The sequence below is a fragment of the Neofelis nebulosa genome, chromosome 4 (assembly GCF_028018385.1).
Source record: "Neofelis nebulosa isolate mNeoNeb1 chromosome 4, mNeoNeb1.pri, whole genome shotgun sequence".
Classification (NCBI taxonomy): Eukaryota; Metazoa; Chordata; class Mammalia; order Carnivora; family Felidae; genus Neofelis; species Neofelis nebulosa.
The window spans coordinates 14,740,488-14,762,018 of NC_080785.1; the positions used below are offsets into that span (position 1 = coordinate 14,740,488).

Consider the following 21,531-nt stretch of genomic DNA (forward strand, 5'->3'; position numbering starts at 1 on the left):
CTCATATGTCAATTATTTTTAGAAGGATTTTGGTGGGCATATTATGCTCTACTAGAGAATACTGCACTATTGAATTTTGATGACTAAGCATCACGGACCTTGGTTTGCTGTGCCACATGGACTGCTGGCGTGTGTTGGACCGTTTGTGCACTAAATTGCCTCAGACCGGTGGTATTTATTGGTAGTGTTTCATCTCCTAACTTGCTATACTTTCCTGCTAGCTCTTACATTCTGCTCCTGTTTTACCGTGTTTTCTTAACTGGAGAGAAATGTAAGATTTCAAGTGGAATCAGACAACGGGTCTTCTTAAATTGCCCACTCTGTCATTGTGCTACACTTGTGACAGGATGAGCCCGGCCAGGAATGGAATCAAGCTATGCCGAGGGATTTGGCAGTTACCGTTTCAATAGGTCTGGCAGGAAAGGTTAGAATTTGTAAAGTGTGCTCGTGACGCTGGATAGTAGCTTGGAATGCAGAAGCTCTGCCTGGTGAATGAGGGTAGTGCTGGCTCACAGGTAGTCTGACCCAGAGGACAGGCAGACGGCTGGGGTGGTGATAGGCTGTATCTTGCCTCTTAGGCAGTCTTATTTGACTATGGAATCGTTTTGTGAGGAACCTTACCTCCTGTGGGACGGTTAAGACGTGCTCTTTTGGAGACTGCTGTATGTGCAGTCTTCGCTTAGCAAGGTTCTGATAACGCACAGATTTCAGTTACCATGTGAAGGAGAACTGTTATTTTACCTCCCCGGTATGCTGACACCTGTCTTCGGGCTTGTCACCACATGGGTGCAAGAGAGCTGGCGAAGGTCTTCTTAAGAGCATCCAAAGCAGGAGGGAAGGAAGGGGTCAAAAGCAGTCTTTCTGTCACGTGGCCTTCTCTTTTATGAAGGGAGAAAAACCTGTCCCTGAAGTGCTCTACCATATCTGCCTCTCCATCTTACCATCGTCTTGACGAACAACTGTGAATAAGGTACTGCCCTGGCCTCCCTGCCAGGATTTTACATCCGCAGTTCCTCAGACACCATTGCTGAGGATTGCGCTGAGCTGGCTGCAGAAGAACCACCTGGGGAACTTGTTAACAATAAAGGTTATAGGGCCCCACCCATTAACTTTTCCCTGTAGATCTAAGGTGGGGCTCAAGAATATGTTTTTCGTTTTAAAAATAAGCAATAAGCAATGCGCGGGCGCCTGGGTAGCTTAGTCGGTGAAGCATCCAACTCATGTCACGATCTCGCAGTTTGAGCCCCGCATCAGGCTCTGTGCTGAGAGCTCAGAGCTTGGAGCCTGCTTCAGATTGTGTCTCCCTCGCGTGCTCTCTCTCTCTCTCTCTCTCTCTCTCTCTCTCTCTGCCCCACCTCTGTCTCTCAAAAATGGATAAAAACGTTAAAGAATTAAAAATAAGCAATGCACGGCACAGAAGATTTAGAAAGTTATATGGTAAAAAGCGATTCTCTCTTTCCATTCTGCATCCATTCTGATTTCTTTCCCAGAGGCAATCACTTGTACCAACTTTTTGCATATTGTTACAGACTTATACTCTGCACGCATTTGCAAACATGCATGTGTGGTTGGTTGGCCGGGTGGGGGCATATTATACAAATCTGCACCTGGCTTTTGTTTCTTTCCAGCATATCTTAAAGATCTTTTTCTCTGTCTCTCCCCACAGAGCTGCCTCATTCTTTTGAAAGGCTGCCTCCTAGCAGCTTATAAAAACCCTATGGGGGATTCTATTGTACAGCCAGGTTTGGGAGCCACAGATAGTCTGAATGTTAAAGGAGGTTAGGAAAAGTTTTCTTGAGATGTTAATGCTTTAAATCTTGCATTCCACAGCAAGGGACTAGACTCAGCAAACATTTTGTGTACTTCTAGATTCAGGTTGCTTTAGAACAAGTTTTTACATAATGTTTACTTGATATGGTTATTAGGTAAAATTTGTCAGTCAAAAATACACTAAGGCAGTAGTATTATATGTATTATATATATAATACATATAATATATAAGGCATTATAATATGTATATAAAATATATAAGGCATTATATACTGATACGCATACTGATAACATACTTTTAAATTCCTTCCTTTATTAACTTAAGAAAATTGCCAAGCAAACCTTTATGAAATTGCTAATGTTTATCCTTTATTGACATGGCAAGTTTTTTCTCCCCCCTGAATAATTTACAAAGTTCTTACATGTTCACATCATATTTGCTTTGGGATGGCGTTTATTCGCTGTTTCACTGGTTACAAATAGAAGTGCAGTGTAGTCTAGCTCCATGAAATAGCAGATCCTCAAATAGCGGATCCGCTGGGCATTGTCTGCATTATAGCTTCCCTTAGTCTCTGCAGACATACCTTATACAGAGCCAGAGAGGCAGAAAGTAGTTCGCCAAAGAGAAGCAAGACTATTAGCCCAAGAGGTCGAATGGCTAGTGGAATGACCACAGGCTGGTGAAAGGCAAATATGTTTCGCTGTTTGGGTATTTCGGAAATCTTAAACACCTTTTGTTTCTTTAGAACATTCTAATAGAAATTATTACCTTCGTGAGAGAACAGTTTATTTGTAAAGATCCATTTCATCCATTTACCATTTACATTGCCTGCTCGGTACTTAGATGTCAGGCAGTGACAGGCAGAAGGAACATGTTTTTGGCACTCAAGAAGCAAACAGTGCAGTGTGTCAGCGTTTAAAATGTATTCAATGTATTCGATAGGTTTCACAAATTTACCTTGGAACAAATTTTGTTAGAAGTTTGTTAACAGGATTACCTTGGAACAAATTTTGTTAGAAGCTTGTTAACAGAATGTCGGCTTTTAAGGGGTGCGTTTTGTACCAGCGAGCACACCTGTTGGTTCTTCAACCTCCCCTTATTTTTCTCTCTTGTTCTTCGTTCTGTTCTTCAGTAACATAGATGTTTTCATTCAGCTGGTTGGAAATAAGTTGGGAAGCCCTGGAACAGTTGGAAGCATAAGCCAGCTGTTTGAGGTAGAAAAAGTGTCTCATTTTCTGAGATTATTATGAACTGAAGGAATTTGGTTCATAGTATGCACTTCATTCAAAACCCTCGTTAAATATAGTTAAGCACATAATATGCCAATAAATAGCTTTAATATGTCAAAAATAAAATCTCCCCAGCAGTTGAAATATGCCATACTTGACTTATAAAGAAAAGCACTTAATTTTATGAAAATAGCTTTACATGTCAGCAAGAAAATAATAGAAGTTGGGCTTTTTCTGAACCACAGATTTAATCATAAATTACCATTTTGAATTTCATATGTGCAAATTATAAATTTTTACTTTAGCTGATATCTGGTAATAATCTCAGGGTTAACACACTGCACAAAATGTAATTTAAAAATGAAAGTGCCTGGGGCACCTGGGTGGCTCAGTCGGTTGAGCATCAGACTCTTGATTTCGGCTCAGGTCATGATCCCAGAGTTGTGGGATTGAGCCCCCCATTGGGCTCCACACCTAGTGTGGAGCCTGTGTAAGATTCTCTCTCTCCCTCTAAAAGAAAGAGAGAGAGAGAGAGAGAGAGAGAGAGAGAGAGAGAGAGAGAGAGAAAGAAAGAAAGAAAGAAAGAAAGAAAGAAAGAAAGAAAGAAAGAAAGAAAGAAAGAAAATGCCTATTGGCATCCTTGTACTTTTAGTAAGAATGTCAGCCTATTAAGCCAATACTAGTTAGCAAAATAAAGTTTTTGGACCAGCAAAACTAATGTTCTACAGTTTCATTCTAAGCATTTTATGTATATTAATTTTATTATTAGCTCTATGAGGGAAGCAAGTATCATATCTCCATCTTTACAAATAAGACAAAAACAGGCAGAGTCAGTTGCTCAAAGTCGCACAACTACTTAAGTGGAGTAGCCAGGATTCTAATATAGGCTGACTGAGTCCAGTCAATGCAACCATCAAAATCAATCAGAAATTGAAAACAAAGTATCTCCCCTCACCCCCTTTAAGAATGGCCATTTGAATAGCTGAGTGTTCTCTGAAGAGACAGCGGGAAGAAAAAATATTAAGCCAAGTTTCCTGCTTACGCTCAAACCTCATAAATAAACCCAAAGGTATACTAGCTATGACCGCTCTGATAGAAATGTGATAATATTAATGGCTCCCATTTATTACTTAAAATATTTTACAGTGCCATTGCTTACTATTTGCCAAGGCCTGTGCCTTATGTGTTTACACACATTGTCCTATTTGATCCTAGGGGAACTCCTGCCCAGAGAGATTAAGAAACCTGCTCAGAGTCAAAACTACTGGAGCTAAAATCAAACCAAGCCTTTCTAATTCCAAAATCCGTGCCTCTCACCGAAGCTAGTCCACACTTGTTTATCTTGTGGCAAGGACCTAGGCCGGGTAGATATTGCCTGGCTTATCGCTGTCCCATGAGCCCACTGACCTCAGAGTTAGAATCTAAAAGGAAATATGAAGGCGGGTTATAAACTATCTTCTATGTTCCTGGAGGTCATTCACTTCAAAGGCTACTTCCCAGCCTCTTTGATGATAGTGTGGGGCTTTGGAGGTGGTAGTCGAGTAGTTTGGTGCTTTGGGTGAGAAGGTGGAGTTTTGATACACAGGTTAAAACTTTTGTAAGGAAGGAAAATTGTAAATGAATGAATTTCTTTACTAGAGCCTTCTATCACCCAAGAAAGGATGAAAAATCTAATTCATATGTTGAAAGATCTTTCCCTTTTTTACCAACTGTTTGATGCCTTTAGTTATTGTACCAAATTCTTAAAAAAAATTAAAGCTGGATGGACTTTTTTTTTTTTTTTTTTAAGTAGGCTCCATGTCCAGTGTGGGGCCCAATGTGGTGCTTGAAGTCAGAACCCTGAGATCGAGACCTGAGCTGAGATCAAGAGTCGGGCACTTAACCCACCAAGCCACCCAGGCAGACACCCCAAGCTGAATAAACTTAAAAAAAAGTTGCTTATAACTTTAACACAACGTATTAGTTTTCAGATAGGTATTCTGCATAGTTAATAATCAGTAGAAATTTGCTGGGATCATGGTGGTGTGGGGACACTGTACTTAGCCAGGAGAAATCTTGAGCTCAACTCAGGAAATAGAGTATGTAAAATAGCTCAATATCAAAGTGTGAAAATGTAGCAATAAAACGTTGAAGGACTTTCTGTGGGGCGATCCAGTGAAGTTTCACCGAGAAGTTGGAATTTGAGTTGAGTCCTTGAAGACTAGGTAGTGTGGATTGCTTGGTGAAGAATGGAGAGAGAATTTGAAGCAAGAGGAATAATATCTAATGAAGTCCACAGGACAGTAAGATCTTAAAGAATTTGGCCACCCACCCTTCCAACCACTAGAGTAGAGAATATAAATGGGAGCATTATCTAAGAGGAAAAAAGAGAATGCGTGGCAGATCCTACGGAATTCTGGTTAGTCATTAATTCAATTCTGTTCTTGTCAAGGGTCCAAAAAAAAAAAGCCAGCTAAGCAACAATTTCAGAAGATTAAGACAATAGAAAGTGCTAAAGTTGTCACTGTCCCACTCACCAAATGGCAATAGGGCTGTTCTTCTGTAGATGGAAGCTATTCAGCAAAGGTCAGATTGTCACCCCTATAGAAAACCACCCCCAACACATACACACACTAGTCTAATAAACATTTAATGTTTTGCTGTTAGGAAAAAGGGCGATTTGTATATGAAGGAAAGTTTTATAAGAGAAATAAATGGAGAGACTAAAGGGTTGACAGTGATTCTTACAAAATTTGCTTTCAGAATTCTGCATTTTGTGTGTCCTACTCTATTTGCTTTTAACATACCTGTTAAAGCTGTAGTGATTCTAGAATTCTCTTAATGTAGGGTAAGAAGTGGGAAAAGTTATCCCTCCTCTGGGAAAGAAACTGAAATGTATGTAGTAGTTCCTTTTACTGCCCTTCATAGATCTGAAATAACCTTCTTGGTTTGGGAACATTTAATTAAAAAAAATTTTTTTTTTAATGTTTGTTTATTTTTGAGAGAGAGAGAGCAGTGCAAGCAGGGGAGGGGCAGGGAGAGAGGGAGACACAGAATCCGAAGCAGGCTCCAGGCTCTGAGCTGTCAGCACAGAGCCTGACATGGGGCGTAAACTCACAAACTATGAGAGCATGTATGACCTGAGCTGGAGTCAGATGCTTAACGAACTGAGCCACCCTGGTGCCCTGGGAACACTTAATTTTTTGTGTTTAATTTGATTTTTTAAAATGATATTTTATATGATTAAAGAGATTTAAATAATTTATCAACTTACTGCTTTAGTAAAAAAAATAGTGTACCAAATTTACTATAAAGTTCTGAAATTAAATTTTTTTAAGTTTTATTTATATTTATTTATTTTTTTGACAGAGCTCATAATTTACTGGAAATATGGCCTGTGAAACCATTACAATCCAAATTGGTGAAAGATATATTCTGAACTTTATAACAGAAGCTATAGAAAGGAACAAGAAAACCTAACTCAGTTGTCAGCTGTGATTGGAGTCAGGCAGGCAGTGATGGTCCACAAAGTGGTGATTTCTGAACCAAGTTTGAAGCACAGGTAGGAGTTAGTAGAGCAGACACATAGTGGAAGAGAGTATAGCTTCACCTCATGCAGACATTTAGCTTGCTTGATAATCATGAGGGCACATAAGGTAGTGAGAGGTTCTTCAGTAAAATGCCATTTATAATGTTTTGGTTTATTTTTAGTTTTTATCTTGATAAAAACTTAAAATTCTTAGACTCTGAGAAAAAAAATTTTTTTAATGCTTATTTTTTTTTTTTTTTTTTAATTTTTTTTTTCAACGCTTTTTATTTATTTTTGGTACAGAGAGAGACAGAGCATGAATGGGGGAGGGGCAGAGAGAGAGGGACACACAGAATCGGAAACAGGCTCCAGGCTCCGAGCCATCAGCCCAGAGCCTGACGCGGGGCTCGAACTCACGGACCGCGAGATCGTGACCTGGCTGAAGTCGGACGCTTAACCGACTGCGCCACCCAGGCGCCCCTTAATGCTTATTTTTGAGAGAGAGAGAGACACATGTGAATGGGGGAGGGGCAGAGAGAGAGAGAGAGAGGGAGACACAGAATCCAAAGCAGGCTCCAGGTTCTGAGCTGTCAGCACAGAGCCCGACGCAGGGCTCGAACTCAGGAACCGCGAGATCATGACCTGAGCTAAAGTCAGACGCTTAACCGACTGAGCCACCCAGGCACTCCAGGTTCTGAAATTTTAAAATGAATGTTGGTGAAAATGTTTTGCTAGTTGATGAGAATTGTCAAAACCTGAAAACATCACTGACATTTTAGTGTAAGAGATTATATTGGGGAGGGGGGTGAAGAGTAGAAGCTGGAGAGAGGAACTAGGGATCTTTGGGGATTATTAGCTAAGTTTTGCCTAAAGGGTCCTAAATTAGTTCAAATGGCCCTATCTTCTTCCCTAAGCCTTGTGGGAGTCACCCTTATTTATGTATCTTAGCTATTGATAGATGAGTTTGTGTTATATGTTGAGTTAGATTTTCCAGGACATTATTTTCTTACTTAATTTGGTGTAACCGTCACTATTTAAGAGGAATGTGGCCATAGTCGAGGTATGACCTGACAAATCTGAGTTTCTGGAAGTGTCAAGTTGGCTTCTGTGCCTTTGAGTTTCTGGTCTGGTTGGAGTGTAGCCTCTACTGCTGGCACCTCACGAACCTCCCTTTCGAGGCTTGGTTTGGAGCTCTGACTGGATACAGAGAGAGCTCTCCCCCATCTAGCTTGCTTCTCTGCTGCATCTCAGCACGCTGCCACTGCCTGTAGCACTGTCGGAGAATCTGCTTCCTTGGATGTTTCAAGCTCTAAACGTTCCGCTACTTGAGCATAACCTCTGCCCCTCGCGGATCGCTTGCTCACGGCCTCCGCTGAGGCACATAGTACCACACTGAGCCGCCTCAGACCATCTGACCATTTTTTTGCTTTCACTGGCTTTTCCCGTCTTCCTGCCCCTTTTGTCCAGCTCACACTGCAGCGTCCATCATTATGTTAACTTCCTTGGAAATACCCTCACCTCTCTTTCTGGTCTTTGTCCACAAAACCCCAGCTCTGGACAGACCCACTCTCCTTCTTTGGGCCTGTGTTGAACACTGCCGAAAAAACATCGCACACATGGGCAGAAGTGGTTTTACTTGGAATTTGTGGTCACAGACCTCAGGTGGACTCTCAACACTGCCTGGCAGTGTGACTGTGTTTCTTGGTCTTTCCTTCTTCAGGTCGGCAATTTTATACTTTCTTCCCTGGCTCCTCACGCCTCACGCCTTTCTTTTCTCACACTCTCCACACTCAGCTGATTATCTCACACCAGACTAAGCTGAGAAAACCGAAGCCTTCAGGCTGTAGTGTGATGTCCAATTTATCAATTTTTTCCTTTGTTCCGTGTGCGTGTGGGGCTGGATTCAAGGCATGAAGATTTACTCCTCTGCTTTATTTGAAGAGTTTTATAGTTTTAATTTTACATTTAGGTGTATGATCCATTGGAGTTAATTTTGGTATACGTATATGGTGAGGTCCCAGTGCATTCTTTTGTGTATTTGTTCATTTCAGGAGCATTTGTTGAAAAGACTATTCTTTCCCCATTGAATGGTTTTGTCATTGTCGTCGAAAATTAGTTGATCCTAAAAGTAAGGCTTTATTTCTGGGTTCTCAAGTCTGTTACATTGATCTGTTGGTCTGTCCTTATGCTCCTACCACACAGTCTTGATTGCTGTAGTTTTATATGTAAGTTTTGAAATTTGGAAGTTTGGATCCTCCATCCAATGAATTTTAACCTTTTCTTTGGGTTATAGAAACCTTTTTGGGTATAAGAAACTGTGGGCCCAGGACATGATACATAAATACATAGAAAATTTTACATAGGGTTTATTTTATTGAAGTGGAAATTTATAGTCTTTCAGTTAAAAAAAAAAAAAAGCTTTATAGGGACACCTGGGTAGCTCAGTCGCTTGAGGGTTTGACTCTTGATTTTGGCTTGGGTCATTGTCCCAGGGTGGTGGAATCAAGCCCTGCGCCGGGCTCTGTGCTGAGTGTGGAACCTGCTTAAGATTGTCTCTCCCTCCCTCTTTCCCTCTCCCCTGCTCACACACTCTCTCTCTTTAAACAAAAAAAAAACAAAAAAAAAAAAGCTTTTTAAACAATTAGCATATTCACCTTTTGCTTTCTGTGGAAATAAATGAAATAAATTTAAATTGGACAAAAAAAAAATAAAGCAATTTTCAGTCTGCTCAAAAGTAAATTGCACTTACCTGATTAAGGTACATGGATTGAGTGTTTGAATGGCCTTGTCATGTTATTTATTTATTATTTTTTTTAATTTGTGTTTTTGAGAAAGAGAGAGACAGAGCGGAAGTAGGGGAGGGACAGAGACAGAGGGAGACACAGAATGCGAAGCAGGCTCCAGGCTCTGAGCTGTCAGCAAAGAGCCCGACATGGGGCTTGAACTCACGGTGAGATCATGACCTGAGCCTCAGTCGGATGCTCAACCGACTGAGCCACCTAGGCGCCCCTGTCATGTTATTTTTGACAGCTGGTTTTAACTTTTTTGTGTTGATTGCAGCGAGCTCTACTCAGAGTCTCAATGACTTTATGGTAGCGGATGTACTGGATGGAGTTCACACATGAAAGTAGGCTTGTTTGCGGATATTCAGAGATCTCTAAGATTTTTTTTGATATTTTGCTATGGTCGTTAGATTGCTACATTTCAGAGTTTTTGTTGCTTAATTTTTTTACGTGGTTGTAAAAATAAGATAGAATTTTATCCTTAAAACGTTTTAATTATGGGGGCATCTATGTGGTGTTTTATTTCATTGTTTAGCTTTATATTGTTTGTGTATGGAAATGTGATTGCTTTTTATGTCCTGATAACGTATCTAGCAACCTTCGTATTGATTCTTATCGTTTATGTATAGGTTCTTTTCAGTTTTCTGCATATGTAACCGTAGCATTTGCAAATGGTAGCTTTTTTTTCTTTTCTAATTCTTAAACCTTTTAACCTTATTTTATTACACCAGCTAATATTCACTAGAACTGGTAAGCCCAGACATTCGTCTTTTGTTCTTAATCTCGGACCAATTTCATGTTATTTGCATAGAATTTTTTAGAAGTATCCTTTAACAGATTATGGAAGTATCCTTCTAGTCTTGATTTTCTTTGAGGTTTTGTTTGCTTTTTAATCATAAGTAAATGTTGAATTTTGTTGAGAACTTGTCTTGCATTTTTTTTAAATGGTCATAAGTTTTTTCTTTTAATCTGTTTAATGTAGCACATTTCACTGATTAAAATATTTAGTGTTAAAACCACTTTGCATTCCTGAGATAGGCCAAACTTGGTATTTGTATGTTTTCTCATAAATGAGAGTGGTTTGTAATTTTCCTTTCTTGTATCATCCTAACTTTTAGTATCAAGTTATGCTATCCTAAGATGAGGTAGGGAGTAAGGCTTTTTGTCCTACCCTCTGGTGCAAGTTTGTTTGTTTTTTTTTAATTTATTTATTTTGGGGGGTGCCTGGATGGCTCAGTTGGTTAAGTGTGGGACTCTTGATTTCGGCTCAGATCATGATCTCATGGTTGGTGAGATCAAGCCCCGTATAGGGCTCTGCACTAGCATGGTGGAGTCTGCTTGGGATTCTCTCTCCCTTCCCCTCTCCACCCCATTTCTCCCCCTCCCTCTCCCCCACTCCCTCTCCCTCTCTCTCCCCCTCTCTCTGCCCCTCGCCTACTGTCACACACTCTCTCAAAATAAATGAAATAAAACAACAAAAAAAGTTTGTTTGGGGCGCCTGGGTGACTCAGTTGATTAAGTGCCCGACTTTGGCTCAGGTCATGATCTTGAGGTTCTTGAGTTCAATCCCCACATTGGGCTCTGTGCTGACAGCTTGGAGCCTGGAGCTTGCTTTGGATTCTGTGTGTGGCTCTCTTTCTGCCCCTCCCCCCCCCCCCCTCTCAAAAATAAATAAACATTAAAAAAAAATTAAAAAACAAGTTTGAGAGCAAGACAGTATGTGGGTGCACATGCGTGGGAGGAGCAGAGAGAGAGAGGGAGAGAAAATCCCCAGCAGGCTTGCACTGTCAATGCAGAGCCCTATGCGGGGCTTGATCTCACCAACCCTGAGATCATGATCTGCGCTGAAATCAGGAATCCAGTGCTTAACTGACTAAGCAACCCAGATGCTCCTCTAGTGCAAGAATTATTTACTCTTTGAGTATTTGATAGAATTTGCTTGTGAGGCCATCTGGGACTGGGATTTTTTTTTTTTTTTTTTTTTTTTTTGTGTGTGTGTGTGTGACAATTTTAAAAATTACTAAGTAACAGTTACAGGACTATTCAAATATTCTATTTCCTTGTGATTCAGGTTTGTCTGTCTTACCTATATTTTCTAGTCTCTCAGCATAAAGTTGTTCATAATACTCTCTTTTACCTTTAATGTCTATAAGAATCTAGTTTCTACCTCTTTTCATTCCCAGTATTGGTTATTCGTGTCACCTGTTTTTCTTAAACTTGCTAGAGGTTTTCCCAGTTTTGTCTTTTCAAAGAATTTTTGGCTCCGATGCTCTGTTGCATGGTTTGTTTTCTGTGTCATCAATTTTGCTTTTTTATTCTTTCTATTTATGTTTTAAGGCTTATTTTGCTATTCTTTTTGTAACTTCTTCAGGTGGATGCTTATTAGTGTATTGATTTCAGCCTTTTCTAATGCATGCACTTAAAACTGTATATTTCTGGGGCACTTGGGTGGCTCAGTCGGTTGAACATCCAACTTCGGCTCAGGTCATGATCTTGCAGTCCGTGAGTTCGAGCCCCGCGTCAGGCTCTGTGCTGACTGCTCAGAGCCTGAAGCCTGTTTCGGATTCTGTGTCTCCCTCTCTCTCTGACCCTCCCCCATTCATGCTCTGTCTCTCTCTGTCTCAAAAATAAATACACATTAAAAAAAATTAAAAAGAAATAAAAACACTTTACTTTGTAAGGGATATTTAAAAAAAAAACTGTGTATTCTGTTTATAAATTCTGCATCCCACAAGTTTTGTTATGTAGCATTTTCGTTAGTGCTCACTTCCAGATAATTTCAGTGTTTCGTTATCTGTTGACTTATGGGTTACTTAGCAGTTTATTTCTTAATTTCTAAGCACATGAAGATTTTCCATTTAGCTTTCTGTCATTGATTTCTAGCTTAATTGAACTGTAGCTAGAGAGTTCCTAATTTCAGACCTTCAGAATTTGACTGTGGTCCAGTGTATGGTAGCTTGTTACCAATGGTCCATGTATGCTTGAAGGAATGTGTGTCCTGGAGAGGTTGGGTAGAGTATTCCATAAATGTCCATTAGTTCATGTGTGTTTTTTTTTTTTAATCCTGCAGTTCAAATCTTGTATATTTAGATTCTTGTTTGACCTGCTTATTCCATCAGATACTGACAGAGGTGTCAAAATCTCCCAGTACAGTTAGTTGTTCCTGTTATTGTCCTCCTGGGGTACTGAAAGTTTTAGGCTTTATCGCATATTTTTTACTTTAGATTTTGTGTTGCTTAATTTTAATATAGTGTACTTTCTTTTGGTTACTATTTTCATGGTATTTATGTGTCCATCCTATTACTTTCAATCTTTCTGTATTCCTGTTTTATGTATGTCTCCTGTAACTAAGGAAGTCCAGCCAGGTAATCTGTAGCTTTTAATTGGAACAGGTTAATCCATTTTCATATAATGTAATGACAGAGGTCATATATTTTAATTTATACCTCCATCTTATTTTGCTGTCTCTATTTCTTTTCCTCTTTTTTTTCCCCCTCCTGTTTTTGAATTGATTTTTTTAAAAATAAATTCTTATAAATTCTATTTCTGCTTCGGTACTAGTGTGGAAGTTATACTTTCTTTTTTTTTTTTTTTTTTTTTTTGAAAAAAAATTTTTTTTTTAATCTTTATTTATTTTGAGAGAGAGACAGAGTGTGAGCAGGGGAGGAGCTGAGGGGAGGGAGACACAGAAGCCAAAGCAGGCTCCAGGCCCTGAGCTGTCAGCACAGAGCCCGACGCGGGGCTCAAACTCACAAACTGCAAAATCATGACCTGAGCCGAAATCACTTAACCCACTGAGCCACCCAGGGGGCCCTGGAAGCTATACTTTCTATTTCCGTTCCTTTAGTCATCTCTCAAGAAATTCTAATAGGCATTCTCAACTTAAGGTGATGTTAATCATCACCTTTCCTGTCCTTCCAGGATAAGTGCCTGAAGAGCCTGTAACTCCTTTTGTCCTTTCCTTACTCAAGTGCTGTTGTTACGTGTTTTAGTTCTCTATATATTTTTAAATCTCACATGACATTATTTTCGGTAGTGAGTCTCCATGTAAATTTACCCATATATTTATTACATTTTTTAGCTTTTCACTTTTTTCTTGCATCCAGACCTCTCTGTGATCATCTCCCATTTTCCAGAAGTATGTCCTTTGCATTTCCTGTGCTGTGGGTTAGCTGGAGGTGAACTCTCAGGTTTTGGTTCACTACAAATCATTCTCCCCCCTCCTTCTTGAAACATATTTTTAACTGACTACTAAGTGCTAGGTTAATAGAATGCTAGGATATAGGAGGGAGGGAAGAGGAAGAGAAGAGAAAGAGAGCATGAGAGGTCTCTAGTCTCTTCTAAGGACACTGATCCTGTTGCATCAAAGCCCCACCCTTATGACCCCATTCAGTCTTTATTACTTCTTAGAGGCCCTGTCTCCAAATACAGACACGTGGAGGGGTTAAAGCTTTGGCATGTGAACTTTGGGGGGACACAAACATTGAATCCACCCTAGGTGACATTTACATAATGGTTGAGCTCTTATGGCTTATAATTATATTATTTCTGATGTCTCTGCTGTTAATAGTGAATCATTTCCCATGTATTTGGGCATATTTTTGCCCCATAATTATTTAGCAAGCGTGTAGGGAAGAGAATAAAATTTGTACATATGTTTCTGGAATCTACAAAATTTGTTGGTGAAGTTGTTGTACACTTCGCAGCTAAATTCTAACCATCTATTACAGTTAAGTAAATATTTTCAACTTATTTACATATTGATTCTATTTTTCTTTATCTTAGCTGTGTTGGTGTAGAAGAACATCATGCTGTTGACATTGACCTTTATCACTGTCCCAACTGTGCAGTTCTACATGGTTCCTCCTTGAGTAAGTACTAGAAGCTTAAATAAAAACTGAAGTTTAGAATTTAATGTGTACAGGGTGCCTGGGTGGCTCAGTCAGTTGAGTGTCCGACTCTTGATTTTGGCCAGGTCATGATCTCATGGTTCATGGGATCGAGCCTTGTGTCCGGCTCTGCACTGACAGCTTAGAGCCTGCTTGAGATTCTCTCTCTTTCCCCCTCTCTCTGCCCCTCCTCCCCTCACGCTTGCATGTTTTTTTGTTTTCTCTCTCTCTGAAAATAAACATTAAAAAATAAAAAGAATTTAAGTGTACATGACAATATTTTAATAATACTTTCACTAGTTATGTTACATCCACTAAGAACTGTAGGGAATATTTTTCTGAAGATAATGAGAATGCACTTTCTGTCTCAATTATTGAATAACTTATTTCATAAGTCAAAAAGATTAAACGAAAAAATATTATTCTTAATTGCCAGTGCAAAGCCCCCAAACTCAAGGACATACATTCAAAGTTTTCAATTTGAGAAATGTGAAAAATTTGCTAATTCTAGAAACTGATATCAACTGCTTTTGTCTCTTTATAAATAAATTTTAAAAACCTTTCAGTAATATTTGGGACAGACTTTAATGCACACACATGCATTATATTTTTAGGAGAAAATCAGGGCATCAATATGCTAAAATATTACTTACGTTTTCTGAATTTGGTCATCAGTTTGAGTATGGCCTAGAGTCCTGCCCAACTTGAAACCACACCCCGTCCAGTCCCATTCTGAGGAAGACCAAAGCCAGACCAAGTGTCTGCCTGCACTCTTCTGCCCCAGGGGCAGGACACAGGCAGGGAAGTTCACACATCCTCTGGGGTGTACCAGCGTCACACACAAAACGATATTTTACAGATGCTTCAGAAGAATAGACTGGAATGTTAATGGTCATTGTGCAGATGGAAAGTAGGGATAACGTTTAAAAGGTTTTGAAGGATGTTATAACTTTCTTTTGTAAAAAATGTAGACTGCAAACTAGCATTTTTGTGTTCATGAGACTAGAGGGAAAAACCAGGCTTAATCATTTTGCAATAGGAAGAAAACTTTACCTGAACATACTTTGATACACACTTGAGTGAGATGTAGGTAACCTATCCAACCTTTTTAAATGCAGCTTTTTTCCTAGTATTTTTTTCTTCATAGAAATTTTTTTCTGAAGTTGTGGGCAAGTAATTACTTAAGAGAAACTTACTAGCAACTGACTGCTTATCTGTTAGAAATATTAGTAATTTATCTAGTCTCTTTGTAAGAGATTGAGAAATTTAAGCTGTAAGAATACATTAAAATATTTCCTTGTAATCTACAGGTTATCCATTTATTAGTTACACAGTATAAAATTTGAGGTTAACAAATTGGTAGAATTGTTAGTGTAATTGACCAGTTTATTGTCATAAATGTTTTTAAAAGTTTTTATTTTGTATAGCCGTGAAGTATGTGGCATATAACTTGTAATAATTATTGACCAAGTATAATTCTTAGAGGGAGTAACCGATACTGGACTGTTATTTCAAGAAAGGAAACGGAACTAAAATTTATAACAGTTTTAGTTCAGAATTCAAGTATGTAATCCCAAAATGAAATAATTTGATTTTAATTTCTATGAAATACCAGTGGGTTACTATGATATGTGATGCACTCTATTTTCTATTTTTCCTATGTGATTTAATTTTTTAAAAAGCTTGTCATCCTCACTAAATTGATTTCACAATCCATAATGGATCACGACCTGCACTTTGAATAACGATGCTTCAGAGAGAAGCTTGACTACTGCCTGGCCCTGGCCTATATGCTTCTCATCCTTGAATAACATAAGGTCAGGCATTGGTTATCTTCTGGGCAAGAGTCCAGCTCTGAATACCCACAGGGAAAATGCCCAAGATCCAGTAATTTGTTTTATCTTGATCTAAGGCTCATTTTCCCCACCCCCTCACCCTCCACCCTCCACCCTCCACCCTCCACCCTCAACTTGGGTCATCGTTTTTGGCCTCTTTCCCTCTGCTGTTAAGCCTCTCTTGCTGGCTACCTAGGGCTTCTGTCTTCTCAGAATTCCCTGGGAATTCTTATTATAGATACTATTAGTCAGTATAATACCCACTTGGTATAGTGAATTTAGACTTGACCCTTTTAATGGGAATCAAGAACTCTATTCAAGGGCAAGTATCAAAAAAGCCCAATACTTAAATACATACCTCAGTGCTCCTCAGGCACATGGAAGCCAAACTCAACATTTTCTCTCTCTAGGACCACTGCTAGAATATTCCTTCCCCTCAGATATTCAGCCACCTTCTTGCAGTGGCTGATTTTATGTGTTAAGCCTGTTGGCCTAACAGGACATTTAGAGCATTCTGTTAACATCATGCAAGACTGCTTATTTAAAAGGAAAGAGAAGTAATTGGCAGCTCATGGGATGCCCCGGACACTGTGCTAAGAAGTACTTGACCTCTGTCATTTCCTTTGATATTTGTAACACCTTGATGTGAGAAAAATATTATCTAACCAGCTCTTTCACGTAGCTGTTTGGTAGAGCTGGGGTTTGAGCCCATAGCTGTCCAGTCCCAAATCTGTTCTAATTCTAATCTGTTTTGCCGAAATGAAAATTAAAACAGTGTAATACCATAGTTTACTTATCAGATGGGCAGCCTTTTCTTTTTCTTTTTTTAAATGATAATGCTCACTGTTGATCCAGGGTTTTGAAATGGCTGCTGCTTATATGTACACTGGTAAGAATATGAGTCACCTACTGCTTTTCTGGTAAGAGTATGAGTTACCTACCACTTTTCTGGAGGCAGTTTTGCAGTATGTAGCAAGTATCTTCATAATATCGAATCTTTCTTCTAGCATTTCTAAGAATTTATCCTGAGGAATTAATGAGGGAAACAGATTTATGTATATGAATATTAATCTTAACTTTGTTTGAAGAAAGATTCAGAATGAGCTAAGTGCTTAAGAATCAAAAAAAGGATTATAAAATGATGCATCTACATCTACGTCTTAAAATTCTAGGCTGCCTTTAAATTGCTTTTGAATATTTAATGAGAAAGTGCTCCTGATAGAATAAGAAAGGTAAGCAGGATGAATATCATGATCCCAGTTGAAAATAAAATGGGGTTATGAATCTATATATATGTAGAACAGAAGCCTGAAATGAAACACCCTTGAATTTTACAAGTGATTTAAATGAGAAAAAAATAACACACGAAGGATACTAGGAAATGGTATTTTCTAGGAAGGTTGCTTTAAGATCCTCAGTTTTTCTCATGAGACTTTTAAAAAATGGGATTTACTCTTCTCCATGTTGAGGGTCTGACTGCCATGAATTACTTGGGAATCTTGTTTTAAACTCTTAGATATGAATAAGGCTTATTTCCTCCCCTATTGGGTATTTAGTGTGACTTCTTATCCATATGAAGATCCAGTATTATTTTATTATTATGATCTTTGTAAGGTGCAGGTTTAAAATAACTTAGATTCATAGAGTTGCCCCCGCCCCACGTTTTATTATGACATTGTTCTAACATACAGGAAAAGTTGAAAGAATTTTGCAGGAAGTACCTCCAAACTCACCATCTAGGACTCTGTTAACATTTTACGTTATTTGCTTTACTGCGGTCTGTGTAACTATCCCACTGTCCGTTTGTGTATCCACTTTTTTTTTTTTTTTTGATGCATTCTAAGCTGGTTGCAGACTTCAGTACATTTCCCAGAATCATGAAGGTTTTAGGCTTAAGAGTGATTTTCGAACTTAAAAAAAAAAGATAAAAAATTGCCATCTTACACCGATAGCAACAAAAGGGGTGTATGTGGTGCTGCCCTGGTGGGAGCAGAATGAGGTCTGGGGTTCCCTTTTCGGCCTCTTCTCCATCTTCCGCTTTATCAAGGGTTTCTTGACACAGTTTGAAACACAGCCCTCCTGCCTTCATTTCCACTTGAGAAAACTGGACCCAGTCGTGTTCCGTGACTTGCCCAAGGTCGTGGAGTAAGTCATGGCTGAACTAGGAGTCAAATCCAAGTCTACTGATTTTGATTGCCATGACTCTTGAAGATCGTAGCCGCCCAGAGCTGTAGCATCACAGGATCTTGGCGTTAGAACTAATCATAAAGTTATTTGTTCTGTCATTCCTCTTGTTTTCCTTTAATGATGATGTAGCCACCTGCTCTTCTTTTGTGGCAGTGTAAGCATGCTTATTTTGGGAATCGATCTTGACATAAAAGAGAAGGGAGCTGTGCTGTTGGAATAAATTTCCGACGTGGGATCAAAGGTCCTATCCTGAGAGGATGACTTGGATGATCCGTAAAAACCATATTATGACGTAATGGTCTAGTGAAAATCATGATTTAAAATAATTGTGATATTTTATAGTATGTGTAAATGTGGCTGTTATAATGGACTCCCTGCTAATTTGAATTTGTTGCTTTCATTAAAAATTTTTTTGAAATAAAAAGATTTTTAAAAATCCACAGTTAATTGCCTATAATTAATTGCAGCATTACACAAAGTAAAATTTACCTCTTCAGCGTGGAAATGCATTAAAAAGCAGGTGTGTTTGTACTTAAACAGTTGTTATTTCTGATTATATAGAATATAACTTTTAGAAAGTGCATGGTATCACCAGTTACCAAAACTGTTTTCTTTTTCTAATCTGAAAATCCAGTGAAAAAGAGGAGGAACTGGCACAGGCATGACTACACCGAAATTGACGATGGCTCCAAACCAGTGCAGGCTGGGACCAGGACTTTTGTTCAGGAATTACGTTCTCGAGTCTTCCCAAGGTACGGAAACTTGTTGTGACCAAAGACAATTGGAGAGTGTTACCTGGTCACGTGACATTATCGAAAGCAATGTTTTCGAATTTCGGGTTGCAACCCCATTCTCAGATTTTTACCTTTTTTTTTTTTATTTTTTATAAATGAAATAGAAAATATCGGCATGTTGTTAGCAACAGGAATAAGTAAGTGCAGTTTCACGAACTATTGTGTCCTGTATGTGTACTGGGTCACCTTATAAAAATATATTCACTGTTGATCTCTGTCCAGAAACTCTGAGATACACTAAGCCTGGTGCTGGGTTCCTTCTGCTGTACAGCTGCTGCTTCTCTTTCTCTTTTACCTCATCTCTTCTGATTTTCAAACTCGGGTTTTTTTCTTAGGTTGTTTGCATCTCTCTCTCTACCCTAGGGCTACCAGAGGGACCCATAACCATGGCTTGGCCTCTCTGGGGGCACCAGGACTGGGCTTCTTGATTTTTTAAAGTTAATGGAAAGTGTTTGACTTATCTGTGGCTCAAAGAGAGTCAAAAGTATGATCCAGCTTTGAATCATGCTAATTGAGATCATTTCCTGCTCGCTGCCTGACATCTATTTAAAGTGATAATGCTTAATAGCCTTTTACACAGATCATATCCAGGCTTGTGAAAGAGGGGAAGCACGATTTAAATTTAAATCACAACATCACGTGCAGCCTATTATGGAATTATTTCAGATCCTGTGACTATAAAACCCTTTTTTTTTTTTTTTTTTTTTAAATTTATTTTTGGGACAGAGAGAGACAGAGCATGAACGGGGGAGGGTCAGAGAGAGGGAGACACAGAATCCAAAACAGGCTCCAGGCTCCGAGCCATCAGCCCAGAGCCTGACGCGGGGCTCGAACTCACGGACCGCGAGATCGTGACCTGGCTGAAGTCGGACGCTTAACCGACTGCGCCACCCAGGCGCCCCTATAAAACCCTTGACGTTGCCTCACAGCCTTTACATTCCGGTCTGTCCCCTTCCCCTTAATCCTTAAACAGAAACCTAGAATTGATACGTGCCTCATGTTGGCTCCCTCAGGTCTACTGAGGTTTCCACAGTGGTTTCCACGTGACTTTTGTGATATTAAAGTCCCTAGTCTCAACATTACTCTTTTCTCAGTTTCAAAGGGGTTAGGAGAATGTTTGTTTTCCTTGATTGGTTCAGAGTCTAGGGGCACAGTTTCCGGCCTGGGCCTACGGACTGGCTTCAGAGAGGCATGTGAGTTTCTTACAACTGTATAAACAGTTCAGTGTCAGTATGTGAATGTACATTTTTCAGGAAGAGGAGCCATAGCTTTTATTTTTTTCGAATAGGTTTGTGACCCAAAAGAATAGTGTTAAAAATCCTGGCTATGCCGGTGGCTTCTCTGCCAAAGTAATCACTAACGAGAGCAAGTTATGGAGATGGTCACAGATGTCTAAATTGTAATTACCATTAATTAAAGGTCTTTGGTTTTCTTTTGTTTAACTCTGTAAACCTTCATATCATTTAAAACCAGAGAGTGACAATAATTAGTTAAATTACACATACTTGATGTGATTAACACACCAAGTGTATAAGATAAAGTGAATGGGTTATCTTTCTCCTCCCCTATTTTAAGACTTAGTGTAAGCCTTTTGTCTACATAATTACATTTAAGATACTTATGTTTAGGAGCGCCTGGGTGGCTGAGTTGGTTAGGCGTCTGACCCTCGATATCGGCTCAGGTCATGATCTCATGGTTTGTGGGTTTGAGCCCTGTGTCAGGCTCTGCACTGATGGCGTGGAGCCTCCTTGGAATTCTGTCTTTCCCTCTCTGTCTCTCTCTGCCCCTCCCCAGCTCATGTGTGTGTGTTCTCTCTCTCCCAAAATAAACTTATAAATAAATAAAATAAAGTATTTTAGTATATAGATGTATGAATATATAAATATATATGCATCTAATTTTTTAAATGGGGTTATGTTATGCAAATGATGTGCAGCTTTTTTAATTCTATTATATTTCATTTGTGTCTTTCTCTATGTGTACAAAAATGTACCTCCCTCCTTAACTGCTGTGTAGTATGCAGTTGTGTATATTCGCCATAATTTACTTAACTGTCCCTCTGTGATACATGTGTAGTTTGTCACCAGTTTTTTTCTCTTGCAAATACTAGATTTGAATAGGTTTAAAAAAAAAACTATGTTTTTAAGCACTTGTGTTTATGTATTTTTGATCGACAGGGGAAGTAAAACACCAAACGTTAAAGATCAGGGTGTACAAGCGATTCGAAATTCTTCTTTAGGTTGGAGTTCAAGGAAGTGTTTGATGGTCAGAGGTTGGGGAAGGAGGGAAACTGGGGGGTGGGGGGGAGTAGAAGGTAGTACAGAACTCAGTGAGTCCGGTGAAGGAGATCTACACCCTCCAAATGTAAGACTATCCAGGAAAAGTCTGTCTCATTTTGGGGAGCCTCAAACCGACCTTTTCTTATTGAGAGGGTGGACAGAGCCAGTAATTCAGAGAACTGGTACCTCTTGTCTTCTCTTTGACGGCTAAGCCACAGATGACATCAAGATGGTTAAGGTCTCGTTGTGTAAATGG

At 39.2% G+C, this 21,531-nt stretch overlaps 1 protein-coding gene across 1 annotated transcript in view; it reads left to right on the forward strand.

Annotated features, from left to right (window-relative positions):
• KDM7A (lysine demethylase 7A) overlaps positions 1–21,531 on the forward strand; it is an 84,097-nt gene that overhangs the window by 21,795 nt on the left and 40,771 nt on the right. The window contains exons 2-3 of the mRNA XM_058724105.1: positions 14,077–14,162; positions 18,837–18,954. Coding sequence (XP_058580088.1) covers positions 14,077–14,162; positions 18,837–18,954 — 204 coding nt within the window. The remainder of the gene's footprint in view (positions 1–14,076; positions 14,163–18,836; positions 18,955–21,531) is intronic.